The 20,912-nt window shown below is 49.8% G+C and overlaps 1 protein-coding gene across 7 annotated transcripts in view; it reads right to left on the reverse strand.

The window, feature by feature from the left end:
• fhip1aa (FHF complex subunit HOOK interacting protein 1Aa) overlaps positions 1–20,912 on the reverse strand; it is a 263,629-nt gene that overhangs the window by 38,148 nt on the left and 204,569 nt on the right. For all 7 annotated transcript variants that reach the window (XM_072496072.1, XM_072496070.1, XM_072496068.1 and 4 more), the window contains 2 exons: positions 5,868–6,070; positions 3,118–4,194 (listed from right to left, as the gene is read on the reverse strand). In XM_072496072.1, coding sequence (XP_072352173.1) covers positions 3,118–4,194; positions 5,868–6,070 — 1,280 coding nt within the window. The remainder of the gene's footprint in view (positions 1–3,117; positions 4,195–5,867; positions 6,071–20,912) is intronic.

Genomic DNA, 20,912 nt, shown 5'->3' on the forward strand with positions numbered 1-20,912 from the left:
AAACTTACGGAATTATGGTCACTATTCCTGAAATGGTCCCCTACTGAATCTTCGATCACTTTCATGTGTTGGACATTGGGAGAGGTCAGAATAATATAAACACCCAGCTGACAGTCCATGTCTCGACTCACATGGAAAATGACCAATTATAGGAGGTCTAGTAATATATATTTTTTTAAACAAACAATTTTAATGAGGTATTTTTGGCATTACAAACAACAACAGTATAAAACAATGTACAAAGAACAATAAACATAGTGCAAACACCGGCTCCCATCCCGCCAAGACCCGCCTAATTGACCCCCTATTCTACATTACCCTAACCCTCCCCGTCCACCCCCCCTCCCACCCACCCCACCCCCTGCTGACGATTAATTATCCGCGAAAAAGTCGATGGATGGTTGCCACCCCGTGCGAACCCTAACACTGACCCTCTCAAGGCGAACTTAATCTTCTCTTGGCCGAGAAAGCTCGCCATGTCAGTTAACCAGGCCTCCGACTTCGGGGGCTTTGAGTCCCTCCAAGCTAATAATATCAGTCGCTGGGCTACCAGGGAAGCAAAGGCCAGAACATCTGCCTCTTTCTCCTCCTGGATTCCCGGGTCTTCCGACACCCCAAAAATCACCACCTCTGATCTAGTAATATTTTTATAAAAGCAAGCAGCAGCATCTAATTTCTTACCACAGAAACATTTAACGTACCTTTTCAAAATTTTACGAACATTTAAAAATTGTGGAAATAAGGCCCAGATGAAATTCGCTTTTTTAAAAGCACAGTTAGTCCCAAACTGGTTCCAGAGTAACAGATATTAGTGGCTCGAATTGTCTGAACCACAGATATTCTGTACCCCCCCCCCCCCCTGCAATTGGGGAAGCATCTGGACAATTCCATAGCCAGGATTTCTGGAACTATAACAGTGGGAAACGGCAATCATAAATAATATCTATAAGCACCAATGTGCCCCTCAGGTCTAGCAACTGGACTATTTAAATGCAATGCAGCAACACAGAACGCAAGGGTGAGAGATGGTGGAACTGAAAACAATGCTTCAATTAAGTAAATTACAGTCTCTTTACAATATACATAGATTTTAAAGAGCATTGTAAAGCAAGAGTGAACCCTGTCAACGGAACTGAAAAAATGCATTCAGAACGGACTTTGAATGTGGATGTTTTCAATGCTTCCTTTGCAATGTTAATTCAGTTTTATTTGAAGTTAGTGGTCCAATATTAAGGAGTTGGGCTACAGTATATTCTTGCTTCCAAATTTATATGTAGAATTTCCAAAGCTTACAGAAAAAAAAATTGTACCCCTTCTCATCTCTGAAGGATTTCCTGACTGCACGATGTTTCGCAATACTACCGGAGTGGTTAATGAATATGGTGGATATTTGAGGCCCCAACACAGATTCTTGCAGACACCGGTGGTCACACCATGCCAGTTAGAGTACCTGCCCATTATTTCGACTCTGTCTCCCTCAGCTCAGCCAATTCCATAACCAGGTTAATAATTAAATAAATTAGGGCAGCCAGGGGGGGGGGGGCAGCATGGTGGCGCAGTGGTTAGCACTGCTGCCTCACGGCCCGAGGACCCAGGTTTGATCCCGGCTCTGGGTCACTGTACGTGTGGAGTTTGCACATTCTTCCCGTGTTTGCGTGGGTTTCGCTCCCACAACTCAATGATGTGCAGGGTAGGTGGATTGGCCACGCTAAATTGCCCCCTAATGGGAAAAAAAATGAATTGGGTACTCTAAATTATTTTTTAAATAATAATAATTAAATAAATGATGTGGTCTTTGTGGTGTGTAGGACCTCGCTGTTTGCCTACAAAACAGTTACTTTGAAAGTATACCATTCTTTGCGATTTCCCGAGGTGCTATATAAATCCTTGCCCTCTACGTCGTACAGCTGGTTGCGTTCTCCTGATTTTCAAAAAATCCATTCATGGGACATGGGTGTCGCTGGCTAGGCCAGCACTTGTTGCACATCGCTAAGTGCCCCTCAACGGAATGCCTTGCTTGGCCATTTCAGAGGCAGTTAAGAGTCAACCATTTTGCTGTGGGTCTGGAGTCACGTGTAGACCAGACCAGGTAAGGATGGTAGATTTCTTTCCCTAAAGGACATTAGCGAACTAGATGGATTTTGTAAGGCGATCAACAATGGTTTCATGGTCACCATTAAGACTTGAAATTCCAGATTTTTTTTTTGTTGAATTCAAATTTCACCATCTGCAGTGGTGGGGTTCATTTCAAGTTTAAATTCAAAATAAACTTTATGAGAATATGCCTTTCCAAGATATTCACTTTGACATTGTCTTATTGATTATTTGCTTGATTCAATCCTTTACCTTATACTTCTGTTTGAACACTTTAATCTAAACAGTTAGAAACTACATCAACCATGACTGTTGGAGTGTTGTAAGCTCATTTTCATTCAGATCAAGATTCAAACTGGAGATGTACCCGGTTTGTATGACTTTGAAACTCAATGAATTGAAAGAAATTAAAAAGCTCTGGATTCATGTCGCAACTTTCTTGAACATCTCAGAATGTTCAAAAGCAGTTTACAATTGATCAAGTACTTTTTTTAAAAAAGTGCATTTACTGTGGTATAATAGGAAATCTGACAGCAAATCTGCATTAAGCAATGTTCCATAAACAGCACCGATAATCTGAGTTTATTGAGGAATAAATATTGGCCAGGACATTGGGAAGGGTGCCCTGTCCATCTCCAAATAGTGCCAAGAGATCTGTTACATCCACTCGAGAGGGCAGATGAGCCTTCAGTTTATCATCTTATCCAACAATGCAACACTCCTTCAGCGCTGCAATGGAGTGTCAGCTTAGATTTTGTGATCTCAGCTCTGCAGTTGGACTTGAACCCATAATTGTTCTGACACCAAAGCAAGAGTGCTACAGGAGATGCCTAAATAAACTCACTGAACCATTGGAATGGCCAATGATGGTTGCCACATGCATGAAGCTTGGATGTAGACAAATTGCACCATGTTCTGTTCCCCTATTTCTACAATTCCGATACAAACATGCATATTAGGAGCAGGAGTAGACCACTTGGCCCTGCGGGCTTGCTCTGCGTTAAATGAAATCAAAAAAATTACCTGTGAATGGAGCTCCATGTATTCTAGCAGGATTATTGGGATACATCAGGTGAACCTTTGGACCAAATGGAAAAGTTATATTGTCAGAAAGAGAGGGATCAGAAAACTTCTCAAAATCATCTTCCTCTTCTGTAGGAGTGCTGGGTTCAGATGGGTTCTGCTTCAGTATCACTGAGTCACCAGGATTAGAGTTTAGCTTTGCAAGAAGATCCTGATACTGCGAAAGGAAATCATCAGTTTCAACATTCAAGGTATGCTGGTTGGAGCACTTGGACTCAGTGTTTGATACATGTACATGGTCTTCCTGTTTCTTTTCCATTTGTGCAGGTCCCTGACCTGAATGCTCCATTTCTGTGCCCTGCTCAGATTCTACACTCTCAGTGGTCTGTTTCTCTGAAACAATGTTCCTTGATATGCTCTGCAATGTCCTATTGGCAGGCCCATCATTCGTCAGTGTTTTCTGATCTGTGCTTTTCACAGAAGCTGATCTTTTAACATTTTTGGAATCACTTTCAACATTATCCTGAGTATCTTTTTCTGCACAGAGTCGATAAACCATAACATCATCATGAAAATCTGATTCCTCAATGTAAGAGCCTCTAATGAGCATTAATGCACTTTTCTTCATCTCCTGAATGTGCTTGGGAGGACCTACTGGTTGTGTACTGTTCCCAGTGTCTTGCTTAACTGAAAAAGGTAAGTAAGGCTGCGCAGAGTCTTCATCGGACCCTGGGGACATTCCAGTGTCGTAGCTGTTATCCCATTCCAGGTCCAGTTGCATCCTTTCCCTGGTGGAACTGGACTTCAACCTAGTCCTCCTGAGGACAGAGTTGTGATGGCCTTTAGTTGATGTTTTGCTATTGAGTTTGCTGGTGTCCTCTGACAATACCAAGGAAACAACTTCAGTATCTGGATTTTCCCCATCGTAAGGTGCAGACCACACTCTACAGTTTTTCATACAGGTGGTGATGTTCACCCGAGCCTCCCACAGGTACTGCAGGTAACTGATATCTAGTGGCTTTCGCAGTCTGGTCCAATCACCTGGAATTTGTACACATTCCATAATTCCCTCAGAACCTGAAAGAAAATGGGACTGAAGTCAATACTATGGAAAACATCAAGTGATAAAGAATCTGTACGGTGTACATTTAAAAAAAAACCTTATTTGATTCTCCCCAAAATTTTCTTTCCACTTTTCTGAAAATGCTTCCTCAAGTGGGCGACACTTCCATGGGCAGCACGGTAGCATTGTGGATAGCACAATTGCTTCACAGCTCCAGGGTCCTGGGTTCGATTCCGGCTTGGGTAACTGTCTGTGCGGAGTCTGCACATCCTCCCCGTGTGTGCGTGGGTTTCCTGCGGGTGCTCCGGTTTCCTCCCACAGTCCAAAGGTGTGCAGGTTAGGTGGATTGGCCATGATAAATTGCCTTTAGTGTCCAAAATTACCCTTAGTGTTGTGTGGGGTTACTGGGTTATGGGGATAGGGTGGAGGTGTTGACCTTGGGTAGGGTGCGCTTTCCAAGAGCCGGTGCAGACTCGATGGGCAGAATGGCCTCCTTCTGCACTGTAAATTCTATGATCTATGATCGACACCAGGCATCCTCGGCTACCTCAATCATGTACAAGTCTAGATTGTTTCCAGCATTAGACATGTGTACCAAAAACCAAGAGGAGGTCAAGTAACCTCTTCTCAGAACCTGCCAGGACTCCTCTTAAAAAGGACGTTTTGTTGAACTGACCACTAGAAGGCGTGGCAGAGCAGCCCCAGGAAATAGGCTTCCTGATGCCTGTTTTAGTGCATGGAGTGCCTGGCTTCCAATTCTGCCGCTCCTTCAATAGAAATCTAAAACTTAGTGTGTAATGAACTGGCTAGCTTCAACCTTCTGTGGCATATGCTTTGAGCACTAAATTGACCAGTAACTGACATATGGGTGGCATGGTAGCACAGTGGTTAGCACTGTTGATTCACAGTGCCAGGGTCCCAGGTTCAATTCCCGCTTGGGTCACTGTCTGCGCGGAGTCTGCACGTTCTCCCCGTGTCTGCGTGGGTTTCCTCCGGGTGCTCCGGTTTCCTCCCACAAGTCCCGAAAGGCCTGCTGTTAGGTAATTTGGACATTCTGAATTCTCCTTCCGTGTACCTGAACAGGCTCCGGAATGTGCCGACTAGGGGCTTTTCACAGTAACTTCATTGCAGTGTTAGATTATTATTAAAGATTATTATATAATCAAGCTTATTGGGTTCGTTACTATAACTACATACTTTAGAAAAATAAAGTGCGTTGTGACCCTTTTTCACAATGTGGAATATTTCTACACTTTAAAAAAGTCAGAATAACAGAATTGATTGTAAAATAAACAAAAACAGGGTTTCAGGAAGTTTAAAAGGACTAACAAGGGAGAATTGGCATCTCACAGTAATACATGCTGGGACTGTCGCTAACATAATTGGTTGGAGTCAGAAACAAAAAAGGTATATGCTTCTACAAAATTGGAGTCTCCTGAATGTGATTCTACATTCATTAACCCACCAATTCAATACTGTCTGAGTCACCTCGAACTCAAAGGATAAATTCAGCTTGTTTAGAAAGAAATATCAGCTGTCACCACCTCCTTGTGGCCATTTAGGTTGTTTTCATTGTAAGGTACATAATCTCTGTAGAGAACGCAATGCCAATTTCGCAAATGGGTGCAAATTTTTACACAACACAAGATTGAACAAAACAACATGCCAAGAAAAAATTAACTTCTACCTGCACTGGCAGTATGGGATGGAACAGTGATCTTTGATCCCAGGAAGTATTCACCCTCATGTTCTCCACGGATCATCCGGATACCAGAATTACAGCAGGCTGGAGTTAAGGCAAGCAACTTGGCAGCAGACGCGGAGTAGCAGTCTCTTTCCCTCACGGCCCCACGCTGGCTCAACATCATGTGATTACATGGTATCAAGTATCTGTAACAGCCAAGCCCTTTAATTAGTGATGTTGGGATAATTCCAAATTAGCTGTGAAATATGGCGATAATGTTCTATTTATACACTGCCCTCCAGGCTACAGCAGTGATGGGCGACCTAGGCTAGTGAATGGGCCACATGAGTGGCCCTCCTTCGTTTCAGTGGACTGCAAGATTGAGATCGGGCATGTTCACTGGCCATGACCGCATGAATAAGACTGGATACATTTAATACCCGCTGAATATTTTATAACAAGTTATAGAAAATGCTTAATCATTCCTATATTAATAGAAATATCAACTTCAAATGGTAAAAAATAAATATTTACACTTCGATTGGACGCAGAGGTAGGGCACAGAGACAATGTGTGCACTCAGCGCACACCTCACTTCACATGCACTTGCTTTACGTGTGTGTCACTTTAGTTATACTGGTAGGAAAAAACTGGACGGAATGTGGCAACTCTCGTGTAGGCAATGGTCAACAAAATGTCTTGTGGGTCATGCCTGATAGGCTGCATGTCGCCCCCAGCCCCTAGGTTGCCCACCACTGGGCATCTTTGCCCCTAATGGCCAAAGGTCCTAGCAGAGGTAACCTTGGTTTTTTTATATGTGGGCATCGCTGGCTAGACCAGCATTTATTGCCCATCCCTAGTTACCCTCGAGAAGGTGGTGGTGAGCTGCCTCCTTGGACCGCTACAATCCCTGAGGTGCAGGTACACCCACAGTTAGGGAGAGAGTTCCAGGATTTGGACCCAGTGACACTGAAGGAATGGTGACATATTTCCAAGTAAGAATGGTGAGAATCTTGGAGGGGAACCTCCAGGTGGGGTGGTGTTCCCAGGTATTTGTTGATCTTGTCCTTCTAGATGGTAATGGTCATAGGTTTGGAAGGTGCTGCCAAAAGAACATTGGTGAGCAGGATTCCTCACCTCTGACCTGCTCTGGTAGCCGCAGCATTTATGTGGTTAGTCCAGTTCAGTTTCTCGTCAATGGTAACCCCCAGGATGTTGGTAGTGGGGGATTCTGCGATTGTAATGCCATTGAATGTCATGGGGCGAAGAATAAATGTAGAATACGTCCATTAGAGGCAACACAACACTCTTGAAATGAAATGTCACTCCCTGTCTGTAACCTAAAGTACTAATTCAACTGCAAGCTACTTATATTTGCTGCAATGTTTGGTTTCAGTTTCCCACTTGGATCTGCAAGCAGGAGGATCCCTCATGACTTAAGAATATAAGGCCACAAGGCACTTCTAACGTAAACAAGGTGACTCAGTCCCTCCAAAACCAGCACAATTACTGAGTAAGGTAGGAAGGGAAAGAAGGTAAAAGTACCCTTCTTCCTCTTCAGGGATTTTTTTTCTCCTCTTTTTTTCTCCTACCAATTGTAAATTTATTTAATTTAAAGGATGCATCATCACCCCGAGACTGAAACTTGTCAGAACTGGCTCACAGGTACAACACCTGCACTTTCAGAATAATTACATTTCTAAATGTTTCAAAGATACAGATCCTTTTAATTGTTCAAATGCACCCTGAAACTTACAGCAGACTCCGTATCAACAATAATGAGGAACCGTAAATCCCATGGCGTTTCAACTGAAAGAAAAATCTGCATTTATATTTATATACTGACAAAATGGAAACCCCTGTCATTGCCCCCCTGTTAGGGGGCTAAGACCTCAAACTCTTTTTAATATATATATCAGCATGGCTAATTTATAATTGTTTTGAAAAACTGGACAAAGGCTTTAAAATGACTGGAGCCATAGCTGGCCATGACCTAAACAAAACAAACGGTCTAGCATTCAGAGAAACTGACACCTCACCGTCTTCAAAGAGAACCAATTACCCTTATTATTGCAGAGACCAAAATCCAAGGGAATTGTTCAATGGTCACTTACATTTCTTAGGTTAGTTCTGGCCAATGGAGATGACCAGTCTCTGCTAGTACAAAGAACCTGGAAACCTCTTCAAATTCTTTATGGTTGAAACATTACCAATCTCAAGAATTAAGACCAAGGAATATACATCTTTTTCCAAGCCAAAGTGGAGTGGTGGGAGTCACATGACTATCTTCCCCCCCGCCACAAGCTAATGGAACATCTAGCATTGCCTTGTGTGGCTGGCAAGCTTGGACTGCTATTTTACTTTTTTTTAAATAATTTTTAAGTTTTCACAAAATATCAACAACAAAATGTAAAAGGAACCCAATAAAATTAAATACAAAACAAAACAACCCAGTGCCCCCCTCCTCCCTATACATAAATAATATATTAACACCCGCCGAAACACATAGCAAACATATACACCCCCTCAGATCCCCCAGTATAGACGAACAAAAATAAAATAGAACCCCCCCTCCCCCCCGGGATGCTGCTGACCATTGTCTACCGTTCTGCCAGGAAGTCCAAGAACGGTTGCCACCGCCTGAAAAACCCTTGCACCGATCCCCTTAAGGCAAATTTCACCCTCTCCAATTTAATAAGCCCTGCCATATCATTGATCCAGGATTCCACGCTTGGGGGCCTCGCATCGTTCCACTGAAGAAGAATCCTTCGCCGGGGTACCAGGGACGCAAAGGCCAGAATACCGGCCTCTTTCGCCTCCTGCACTCCCGGCTCCTCTGCAACCCCAAATATTGCGAGCCCCCAGCCCGGTTTGACCCTGGATCCTACCACCCTCGACACCGTCCTCGCTACGCCCTTCCAAAATTCCTCCAGCGCTGGGCTGGGCAGAACATATGGGTGTGATTTGCTGGGCTCCCTGAGCACCTAACACACCTGTCCTCTCCCTGCAAAAAACAGCTCATCCTTGTCCCAGTCATGTGTGCCCTGTGCAGCACCTTAAACTGTATGAGGCTGAGCCTCGCGCACGAAGAGGAAGAGTTCACCCTCCCTAAGGCATCTGCCCACGTCCCCTCCTCGATTTCCTCCCCCAACTCCTCCTCCCACTTACCTTTCAGTACCTCCACCGAGGCCTCCTCCTCCTCCTGCGTCACCTGGTATGTTGCCGAGATCTTCCCCTCTCCAACCCACGCCCCCGAGAGCACCCTGTCCTGTACCGTGCATGGCGGAAGCAGCGGGAATTCCACCACCTGGCAATCGCCCTTACCTGTAAGTACCTGAAGGTGTTCCCCGGGGGGAGCCCGTACTTCTCCTCCAGCTCACCCAAGCTCGCGAACTTCCCATCCACAAACAGGTCTCCCAACCTTCTTATCCCTGCCCTGTGCCACCCCGAAAACGCTCCATCTATTCTCCCTGGGAAAAACTGGTGGTTCCCCCGTATCGGGCTTCACACCGAGGCCCCCACTTCCCCTCTGTGCCACCTCCATTGCCCCTGAATTTTGAGGGCAGCCGCCACCACCGGGCTCTTGGTATACCTCATTGGAGGGAGCGGCAGCAGCGCTGTTGCCAGCGCCTCCACTCATACCCTCACAAGACACCGTCTCCAGCCTCTTCCATGCCGCCCCCTCCCCCTCCATCACCCACATGCGCACCATCGCCGCATTGGCGGCCCAGTAGTACCCACAGAGGATGGGCAGCGCCAGTCCCCTCCCCATCCCTACTCCGCTCCAGGAACACCCTTCTCACCCTCAGAGTCCCTCGCGCCCACACAAATCCCGTTATGCCCCTGTTGACCTGCCTAAAGAAGGCCTTCGGGATAAGAATGGGGAGGTACTGGAACAGGAACAAAATCCTTGGGAGCACCGTCATCTTGACTGACTGCACCCTACCCACCAGGGACAGTGGCAACGCGTCCCAACTCTTAAACTCCTCCTCCATTTGCTCCACCAGCCTCGTGAAATTAAGTCTATGCAGGGCCCCCCAGCTCCTGGCCACCTGGACCCCCAAATACCTGAAGCTCCTCTCCGCTATTTTTAGTGGGAGCTCGCCAATCCCCCTCTCCTGGTCCCCTGGGTGAACCACAAACAACTCGCTCTTCCCCATGTTGAGCTTGTACCCTGAGAAATCCCCGAACTCCCTGAGGATCCTCATTACCTCCGGCATTCCCCCCACCGGGTCCGCCACATATAGCAGCAAGTCGTCCGCATAGAGCAACTCCCTATGCTCCTCCCCACTCCGCACCAGCCCCCTCCAGTTCCTCGACTCCCTCAGTGCCATGGCCAAGAACATAGAACATAGAACAGTACAGCACAGAACAGGCCATTCGGCCCTCGATGTTGCGCCAAGCCTTGTCCGAAACCAAGATCAAGCTATAGAACATAGAACAGTACAGTTTTGTTTTGCTTGCGTGAAATAGGTACGTTTCTCATACGACAGGCTCTTGTTAGGGTTCAATCGCCAGCGCGAAGAGCTGCGGGGACAAGGGACAGCCCTGCCTCGTCCCTCGATGCAACCAAAAGTACTCAGACCTCCTCTCGTTCGTGGCCACACTCGCCATCGGGACCTCGTACAACAGCCTAACCCACCTGACGAACCCCTCCCCAAACCAGAACCTGTTCAGCACCTCCCACAGGTACCCCCACTCTACCCTATCGAAGGCTTTCTCAGTGTCCTTCACCGCCACTATCTCTGCCTCCCCCTCCCTCGCCGGCATCATAATAACGTTCAGGAGCCTCCGCACATTCGCGTTCAACTGCCTCCCCTTCACGAACCAAGTCTGGTCTTCATGGATGACCTGCGGCACTCAATCCTCAATTCTCGTGGCTAAGACCTTCGCCAGCACCTTGGCATCTACATTTAACAATGAAATCGGCCTGTAAGACCCACACTGCAGGGGATCCTTGTCCCGCTTCAGGATCAAGGAGATCAGTACCTGGGACATCGTCGGGGTCAATGCCCCCCCCCCCCCCCCCCCCTTGCCTCATTGAAGGTCCTAACCAGCAACGGGCCCAACAGGTCCACATATTTTTTGTAAAATTCGACCGGGAAACCGTCCGGCCCCGGTGCCTTCCCCGCCTGCATGCTCCCTGTCCCTTTGGCCAGCTCCTCCAACCCAATCGGGGCCCCTAATCCCGCCACCAGTCCCTCCTCCACCTTCGGGAACTTCAGTTGGTCCAGAAAGCGGCCCATCCCTCCCTCCTCCAGTGGGGGCTCGGACCGATACAGTTCCTCATATAAGTCCCTGAAGACCCCATTGATGCCAACCCCAGTCCGCACCACACTTCCCCCCCCTATCCTTAACTCCCCCAAACTCCCTAGCTGCGTCCCGCTTCCGAAGCTGATGCGCCAGCATCCGACTTGCCTTTTCCCCATATTCATAAATCGCCCCCCTCGGCCTTCCTCCACTGTGCCTCCGCCTTCCTGGTGGTCAACAGGTTGAATTCGGCCTGGAGGCTACGCCTCTCCCTCAACAATCCTTCCTCGGGCTCCTCCGCATACCTCCAGTCTATCCTCACCATCTCCCCCACCAGCCTCTCCCTCTGCTCTCTCCTGTCCTTGTGGGTCCTAATGGAGATCAGCTCTCCCCTAACCACCGCCTTCAGTGCCCCCCAGACCATCCCCACTCGGACCTCCCCGTTATCGTTGGCCTCCAGGTATCTCTCTATGCTTCTTCGGACCCGCTTGCTCACCACCTTGTCCGCCAACAGCCCCACCTCCAAGCGCCACAGCGGGCGCTGGTCCCTCTCCTCCTCCAGCTCTAGGTCCACCCAATGTAGGGCGTGATCCGAAATGGCTATCGCCGAGTACTCAGTATCCTCTACTCTCGCAATCAGCGCCCTGCTCATAACAAAAAAGTCGATCCGGGAATAGGCCTTATGAACGTGTGAGAAGAATGAAAATTCCCTAGCCCCCGGCCTTGCAAATCTCCAAGGGTCCACCCCTCCCATCTGGTCCATAAACCCCCTCAGCACTTTAGCCGCCGCCGGCCTCCTACCTGTCCTAGACCTGGGGCGATCCAGTGCCGGATCCAACACCGTGTTAAAGTCCCCCCCCCCCCCCTCCCATTATCAGACCCCCCCAACTTCCAAGTCTGGGATCCGACCCAACATGCGCCGCATAAAACCCGCATCGTCCCAGTACGGGGCGTACACATTGACCAGCAGCACCCTTTCCACTTGCAGCTTACCACTTACCATTACGTACCTGCCGCCATTTTCTGTCACAATGCTCGACGCCTCAAACGACACCCTCTTTCCCACCAAGATCGCCACCCCCCAATTTTTGGCATCCAGCCCCGAACGAAACACCTGGCCTACCAACCCCTTCCTCAATCTTACCTGGTCTGCCACCTTCAGGTGTGTCTCCTGGAGCATAACCACATCCGCCTTCAGCCCCTCCAGGTGTGCGAACACGCGGGCCCGCTTAACCGACCCGTTTAGCCCCCTTGCGTTCCAGGTTATCAGCCGGATCAGGGGGCTACTCGCCCCTCTCCCCCGCCGACTAGCCATAACCTCTCCTCGGCCAGCCACGCGCCCGCACCCCACGCCCGGCCCGTTCCCCACGGCGGCAGACCCCCGACCCAACACCCTCTACTCGCTCCAGCTCCCCCTTGACCATTCCAGCAGCAACCCGGCCCCGCCCCCCCCCAGCTAGGACCCCTCCTAGCTGCATCGCTCCCCCCATTGCACTCCCGCAAGTCAGCTGACTCCTGCTGACCCCGGCCGCTCCCGCCTCTCCTTCGACTCCTCCCATTGTGGGACTTCCCCTCCTCCTCCATTACCCACCAGCAAGCTCTCCGCCTCCCCTTCCATCCCAAGCGCGGGAAAAAACCCGTGCTTCCCAGCCCCGCCAGCTCCAGCCTTCAGCGCGGGAAAAAGCCCGCGCTTTCCACCTGCACGACCCCGCCTCGTCTGTCGCAGCTTCTTTTACAGGCCCAGTCCCCTCACCCCCAACTCGGGCCTCACCCTCCCCCGCGGGGCCCCATGTCCCCTACCAGCCATCCACCCCCTACTCCGTTTACTTGCCCCCCTCCAAGAGCCCACCCGAAAGACCCAACCAAAACAGTGCCCAACTCACTCTAATCGAATCAAAACTGAACATGAACAAAGAAGCCCCCCTCAAAATGTAACATAACAGCAATCCCCGACCATCCCCACGCCCGACCCCCCACCCTGACCCTCAGTTTGTGTCCAGCTTCTCGGCCTGAACAAAGGCCCACGCCTCCTCCGGAGACACAAAATAATGGTGCCAGTCCTTGTCAGTGACCCACAGTCGCGCCGGCTGCAACATGCCAAACTTCACCCCCTTCCTGTGCAGCACCGCCTTCGCCCGGTTGTACCCGGCCCTCCTCTTCGCCACCTCCGCGCTCCAGTCCTGATATACTTGAACCTCCGCATTCTCCCACCTGCTACTCCTCTCCTTCTTGGCCCACCTGAGTACGCACTCCTGATCAGTGAACCGATGAAGCCGCACCAACACCGCCCGCGGCAGCTCGTTAGCCTTGGGCCTCCTCGCCAGCACTCTATGGGCCCCTTCCAGCTCCAGGGGTCCCTGGAAGGAACCCGCTCCCATCAGCGAGTTTAACATGGTGACCACATAGGCCCCCACATCCGACCCCTCCAGGAGGCCCTGGATACGCAGATTCTTCTGCCTCGACCGATTCTCCATCTCCTCAAACCGTTCCTGCCATTTCTTGTGGAGCACCTCATGCGCCTCCACCTTTACCGCTAGGCCCAAGATCTCGTCCTCGTTGTCTGAGATCTTTTGTCGGACCTCGCGGATCGCCACCCCTGGGCTGTCTGGGTCTCCAGCAGCTTATCAATAGAAGCCTTCATCGGCTCCAGCAGGTCCACTTTGAGCTCACTGAAGCAGCGCTGGATAACCTCCTCCTGCTCCTGCGCCCACTGCATCCATGCTGCCTGGTCCCCGCCCGCCGCCATCTTGCTCTTCTTCCCTCGCACTTTCTTTGGCTTCACCACCACGTTTTTAGTCGCCCCGCTCCTGGTCCAAGCCATACACTGTCGGGGGAATGTTGCAATCTTCTTCCCACACCGGGAAAAGTCGAACAAAAGCCGTTGGGGGCCCTGAAAAGAGCCCAAAAGTCCGTTCCAAGCGAGAGCTGCCGAACATGCGACTTAGCTCTGCATAGCCGCAATCGGAAGTCAGACTGCTATTTTTCATTGAGCAAGCAGAAAATGACTCTGTCCAGGTTTGAATAACTGGCTCCCTACCTACACTGTTTCTACTAGAATTTCTGTATCAGCACCTGCATGACTAATCCAACTCTATGTGCCTACCTCATCATGGAAATCATCTCTACTGGAAAAATGAATTATGCAGCATCAGTCTTCAACCTGCTGACTCTGTGAAAGAATACATTATTGGACTAGATTCTGGATTCACGAGAAACAGTAATTATTTTGTCTGTGGTCTTTGCCTTGTACCTCTCTTTTTTCTATCCCACTTTTATTGTATGAATGAAAAGAAGGCCACATTGCTACCCTCCTCATTTTTGAGTGTGTGTAAATCAACTAACCCTTTTAGTTCATCTTATTTCAAGTTTGCTGTGGGGCTAACAGAAAATTGGATCACACTAAAACTGAGGAGTTGGGAAATACTCCATCGCTTACAAAGGGACAAAATTAATAAGCAAAAACACCTTGGGCGTGATTCCCCCTACCTGGCAGGGCGGGCCGTACCGGCGCCGAGGAGTGGAGTGAACCACTCCGGCATCAGGCCGCCCAGAAGGTGCGGAATCCCCCGCACCTTCAGGGGCAAGGCCGGCGCCGGCGGGGTTAGCGCCACGGCAGCCGGCACGGAAGGACTTGGCGCCGCGCCAACCGGCGCAGAAGGGCCTCCGCCGGCCGGCGCGAGTTGGCACATGCGCAGGAGCGCCAGCATGTGCTGCCGTCATTCCAGCGCATGCACAGGGGGGTTATTCTCCGCGCCGGCCATGGCGGAGGTTGACAGTAGCCGGCACGGAGGGAAAGAGTGCCCCCATGACACTGGCCCGCCTGTGGATCGGCGGGCTCCGATCGCGGGCCAGGCCACCGTGGGGACACATCCCTGGGCCAGATCCCTCCGCGCCCCCCCCCCCCACCCCGCCGGTACGGACGTGGTTTGATTTATGCAGGCAGGGCCGGCTGGAAACTGGCCGCCGCTCGGCCCATCACGGAGTGGAGAATCGCCCCGGGGGGGGGGGGGGGGGGGCGCACTGCCAATGGTCCCCGACCGGCGCAACACGATTACCGTCCCCGGCGCCGGAGATTTCGGCAGCCGGCGTCGGGACGGGATTCACGCCGCCCCCCCCCCCCCCGCCCCGGCGATTCTCCGACCCGGCGGGGGACGGAGAATCCCGCCCCTTACGTGTGGTGAGAGGAGAAATTAATGCCGTTTAGATTAAATGCCCTCCCGTCCTTAACACTGACCAGCTTCTAAGGTGCAAGTCTGTCTCAGTTATACTGTGGAACAGAACTGGCAACAATGGATTGACTGGGTTCGTTAAGGGCAGGCAGCTGGTGGCCAATGCAAGAAGTCTGTTAAACGTGATCATGATGCCCCCGGAGAGAAGGGAGGTGGAGGTAGTGGTCACGATGGATGCGGAGAAAGCTTTTGACCGGGTTGAATGGGATTATTTATGGGAGGTTCTGGAGCGGTTCGGATTTGGGAGGGGCTTTATTGACTGGGTCAGGTTGCTGTACCAGGCTCCTGTGGCAAGTGTACAGACGAACTGGATGACTTCGGACTTTTTTTAGACTGCACCAGGGGACAAGACAGGGATGTCCCCTCTCCCCACTGCTGTTTGCGCTGGCTATAGAGCCGCTGGCAATTGCTCTGAGGGCCTCAAGGGGCTGGTCCGGGGTGGGGGGGGGGAGTTGGAGCACACAGTCTCGCCGTATGCGGATGGTCTGCTTTTGTATATTTCGAATCCATTTGAGGGGATGGAAGAATTTATGGCAATTTTAGGAGATTTTGGCCGGTTTTCGGGGTATAAGCTCAATATGGGGCAGAGCGAGATGTTTGTGGTCCAGGCGAGGGGTCAGGAGAGGCGACTGGGGGAACTGCCGTTCAGAGTGGTAGGGGACAGTTTCAGGTACCTGGGTAGCCAAGTGGCGCGGGATTGGGACCAGCTACATAAATTGAACTTGGCCCGGTTGGTGGATCAGATGAAGGAGGATTTCCGGAGATGGGATGCGCTCCCATTATCTCTGGCGGGCAGAGTTCAAACGGTGAAAATGACGGTCCTCCTGAGATTCCTGTTTGTTTTTCAATGTCTCCCCATCTTCATACCGCGGTCCTTTTTTAAGCGGATCAATAAAGTTATAGCGGGCTTTGTATGGGGGGGGGGCAAGTCCCCGCGAGTGACATTAGCAATGCTTTAGCGGAGTCAGGGGGGGGGGGGGGGAAAGAGGGCGGGCTGGCGCTGCCGAACTTTAGCAATTATTACTGGGCGGCTAATATAGCCATGATGAGGAAATGGCAGGGTGGGGGGGGGGGTGTCCCGGAATGGGTGCGTATGGAGGCGGCTTCTTGCAGGGGCACAATTCTGGGGGTGCTGAGTAACTGCGCCACTGCCATTCCTGCTGGCGCGGTACTTCACCAGCGGCCTTGAGAGTCTGGGGGCCGTGGAGGAGACATGTGGGAGCATCGGTCTAGTCTCAATCTGCAATAATCACCCGTTTGCCCCGGGGAGGATGGACGGGGGGTTCCGAATTTGGCGGAGAGCGGGGATTGAGAGGATGGGGGGGACTTGTTTATAGAGGGGAGCTTTCTGAGTATGAGGGCTCTGGAGGAGAAGTTTGCATTGGCGGGGGGAAACAAATTTTGAAATCTGCAGGTGTGGGACTTTCTGCGGAGGCAGGTATCAACCTTCCCACTCCTGCCGCTATGGGGGATTCAGGATAGGGTGGTTTCTAGAGGATTGATAGGGGAGGGGAGTGTTTCTGACATATATAAGGAGCTTATGGGATCAGAGGAGACACAGACCGAGGAGCTGAAGTGAAAATGGGAGGAGGAGCTGGGGGGGAAGAGATAGAGGATGGCCTTTGGGCGAACGCGTTGAGTAGGGTCAACACGACGTGTGCCAGGCTCAGCCTGATTCAATTCAAGGTCGTTCATCGGGCTCACATGACAGTGGCCCGGATGAGCAGATTCTTTGAGGTGGAGGACAGGTGTGCAAAACGTGCGGAGGGGGGCCGGTGAACCATGTCCCCATGTTCTGGGCATGTCCAAAGCTTAGGGGATTTTGGCAGGGGTTTGCTGACATCATGTCCAAGGTATTAAAAACAAGGGTGGCAATGAGTCCAGAGGTGGCGATTTTCGGGGTGTCGCAGGATCCGGGAATCCAGGAGGAGAAAGAGGCAGACGTTCTGGCCTTTGCTTCCCTGGTAGCCCGGGGGCAGATATTACTAGAATGGATGGACTCAAGGCCCCCGAAGTCGGAGACCTGGCTATCGGACATGGCTGGCTTTCTCTGTCTGGAGAAAATTATGATGTGGAGATGCCGGCGTTGGACTGGGGTGAGCACAGTAAGATGTCTTACAACACCAGGTTAAAGTCCAACAGGTTTGTTTCAAACACTAGCTTTCGGAGCACTGCTCCTTCCTCAGGTGAATGAAGAGGTCGGTTCCAGAAACATATATATAGACAAATTCAAAGATGCCACACAATGCTGAGAATACGAGCATTTGCAGGTAATTAAGACTTTACAGATCAAGAGATAGGGGTAACCCCAGGTTAAAAAGGTGTGAATTGTGTCAAGCCAGGACATATGGTAGGATTTCGCAAGCCCAGGCCAGGTGGTGGGGGATGAATGTAATGCAACATGAATCCCAGGTCCCGGTTGAGGCCGCACTCATGTGTGCGGAACCTGGCTATAAGCTTCTGCTCGGCGATTTTGCGTTGTCGCGCGTCCTGAAGGCCGCCTTGGAGAACCCTTACCCGGAGATCATGGCTGAAAGCCCTTGACTGCTGAAGTGTTCTCCGACTGGAAGGGAACATTCCTGCCTGGTGATTGTCGCGCGATGTCCGTTCATTCATTGTTGCAGCGTCGGCATGGTCTCGCCAATGTACCATGCTTCGAGACATCCTTTCCTGCAGCGTATGAGGTAGACAACGTTGGCCGAGTCGCACGAGTATGTACCGCGTACCTGGTGGGTGGTATTCTCACGTGTAATGGTGGTATCCATGTCGATGATCTGGCACGTTTTGCAGAGATTGCCATGGCAGGGTTGTGTGGTGTCGTGGTCACTGTTCTGAAGGCTGGGTAGTTTGCTGAAAACAATGGTTTGTTTGAGGTTGCATGGTTGTTTGAAGGCAAGTAGTGGGGGTGTGGGGATGACCTTGGCAAGATGTTCATCTTCATCAATGACGTGTTGAAGGCTGCGAAGAAAATGCCGTAGTTTCTCTGCTCCGGGGAAGTACTGGACGACGAAGGGTATTCTGTCGGTTGTGTCCCATGTTTGTCTTCTGAGGAGGCCGGTAAGGTTTTTTGCTGTGGCACGTTGGAACTGTCGATCGATGAGTTGAGCGCCATATCCCGTTCGTACGAGGGCATCTTTCAGCGTCTGTAGATGTCTGTTACGCTCCTCCTCGTCTTAGCAGATCCTGTGTATACGGAGGCCTTCAAATAACCGCGCAACCTCAAACAAACCATTGTTTTCAGCAAACTACCCAGTCTTCAGAACAGCGACCACGACACCACACAACCCTGCCATGGCAATCTCAGATCATTGACATGGATACCACCATGACACGGTTAAGTAATGGTGGGACCGGTGGGGGAGGGAGGCGGTATTTGCACTATGTTTATATTTTTATGTACACTGTTTATATTGCTGCTGTTACAATGCCAAAAAAATACCTCAATAAAATGTTTATTCAAAAAAAACAAGGGACTGACTGCACAAAAGTTGTGGATGTAATTTTAAAGCAATGTCCCATTCACAATTCTTATGTATGCCTTATGAGTCTATTCATCTGCCTGGGCTAAAGGTCCATGTAGGAACAATACGCCAGCAAATGTTGCATTAATAGCTTTTAGCTAGGTTGATTTTTCAGTCCACCCATGTGGCCAATTGTAAAATGGCAGGCCTGATATTATGATCCACTGGTGGGAGCTGTTTAGCTTTGTCACAAGCAGCACTTTCCAATGGAAACATTCAGTGAATCTATCAGCCAAGGAGAGATTTGGTGCCGTTATGGACGATGCTGGTTTTAAGAAGCAAATTTGTGACATAAAATGGGCTTGAATGGAATGTTTCTGCAACAATCATAAGCAATAGTACACAACAGTTTAAAACAAAAATTACCATTAGAATGGATTGTATGGAAGATTTAACTTCCTGCTAACAAATCTGCCTCTTACCCAAAATGAGAAAACTGTTTTTCTTTATCAACCCAAGTATTAGCTATTCTGCTGCTAATATTTTAGAGTCAACGCATGCAACTTAATCTTTTATAAAGGAAGGTCAATTTTAGAATTAATACACAATGTAGCTGAATAAATTACTACTGATCCCTACTGATATTACACCGGACTTGCAGATTGTACGTAGAAGTTCTATGCAAATGGCCACTGATGCAAAATGAAGACAGCAAGCAAATGGGTGTACAGTAATTGTGTGATCGTCAAATTCTTTGGTAGCAAATACACAATAAAGGGGACTAATACCGCTTTAGGTGGAGATGTGGAATTATTAATGTTAATTATTAATATTAATGCACTGATTTGTTTAAGCCTGTTTTCGGGCCTGAAATTAGTAATCCAGGGACCAAGCCTCCGCCTGAATTGAGTCTTGGGGCTCCGTTGGAATAATTTTCACAAGCTGCAGACCCCCAGAGGCAGCTCACTGGTTTACCGAAGAGCGGTCACAGCGCCAGAAACCCTATTACAGGTCCTGGGAGGTGAACAAGCAGCAGGCAGCCTACAGAGCTGCCTCTCCTCCTGGTTAGCATCAAGGTCACTTTTGGAACATGCATGGACTTCCAACTTTGCCATCATCTTTTGCTCTGCAACCTATTATGTACCCCTCCTGGACATTCCAAAGAGAATTATTCCATCATTGAATCCCCTCGCCTTCGGCTGGCTTCTGGACTTCACTCCTTCACCGCACCTGTTTCTCAACTTGAACAATTGTACCTAGGTGCTCCTTAATGATTCCACCCATCTACAACTTTGACCAACTACAGGAATTAGAACTTTAACTCTGTATTCACTCCTATTACCTACTCTCTATTCCCCTTTTACTACTAGGGATATATGTATTCTAATTAATGGTATGGAACCAGTCTAGGTTACTTAGGTTTTTCACATGTCCATTCAAGTGCACACTTTGACTAATGTTTCAGACCTGGGCACATCACATCCATCTCCAATTTATTATTGCCCTCCCCCTTTCTACTTCTTTGCCTGCCAGCCCTCCTAGATCACTATTCCCTGTCGTTAGGCTTTCTTTCATTTCTCGTCTCTCAGGTACTCCATTTTCCCGAATCCATACCCTAATCATTCAGTCCCCCTTGACCTTCCTATTCTCCTGTTGCCATCTCGGGCTGGACCCTCTCCTGGAAAAGTTTACTCTGTGCCTCACTTGGCTTCCTCTTTTAAGCCCATTGAGGCACACGTCAATGTTTCCTCGTGAGCAGCAACTGCAACTGCTCCATCCTGCTTTCTCACCATCTAAACTGCCCAGCGTGCTGACTGGGGGCTTATTTCACCAATCTCCTCGCTGTCCCAACCCACCCTTCCCAGTGCTGTGAACCACCCAGTAGTCCAGCAATCACTGCCCCCTTCCATATCTCCCTTCAGAATGTTTGTTCACTTGTGAGCAAAGCCATCGTCCGGCTGGTTGGGACTCCACCTGCCGGATTCTCTTCTTAACTATCTAATTGGAGCCAGACATTGACCATCAAGGGCTTCTCTTCCCGCTGTTTTAGCAGGATGTTCCCTTGGTTCTCACCTACAAATTGTTCCATAGCTACATCATCCACAAAA

The sequence above is a fragment of the Scyliorhinus torazame genome, chromosome 3 (genome assembly GCF_047496885.1).
Source record: "Scyliorhinus torazame isolate Kashiwa2021f chromosome 3, sScyTor2.1, whole genome shotgun sequence".
In the NCBI taxonomy this organism is placed as follows: Eukaryota; Metazoa; Chordata; class Chondrichthyes; order Carcharhiniformes; family Scyliorhinidae; genus Scyliorhinus; species Scyliorhinus torazame.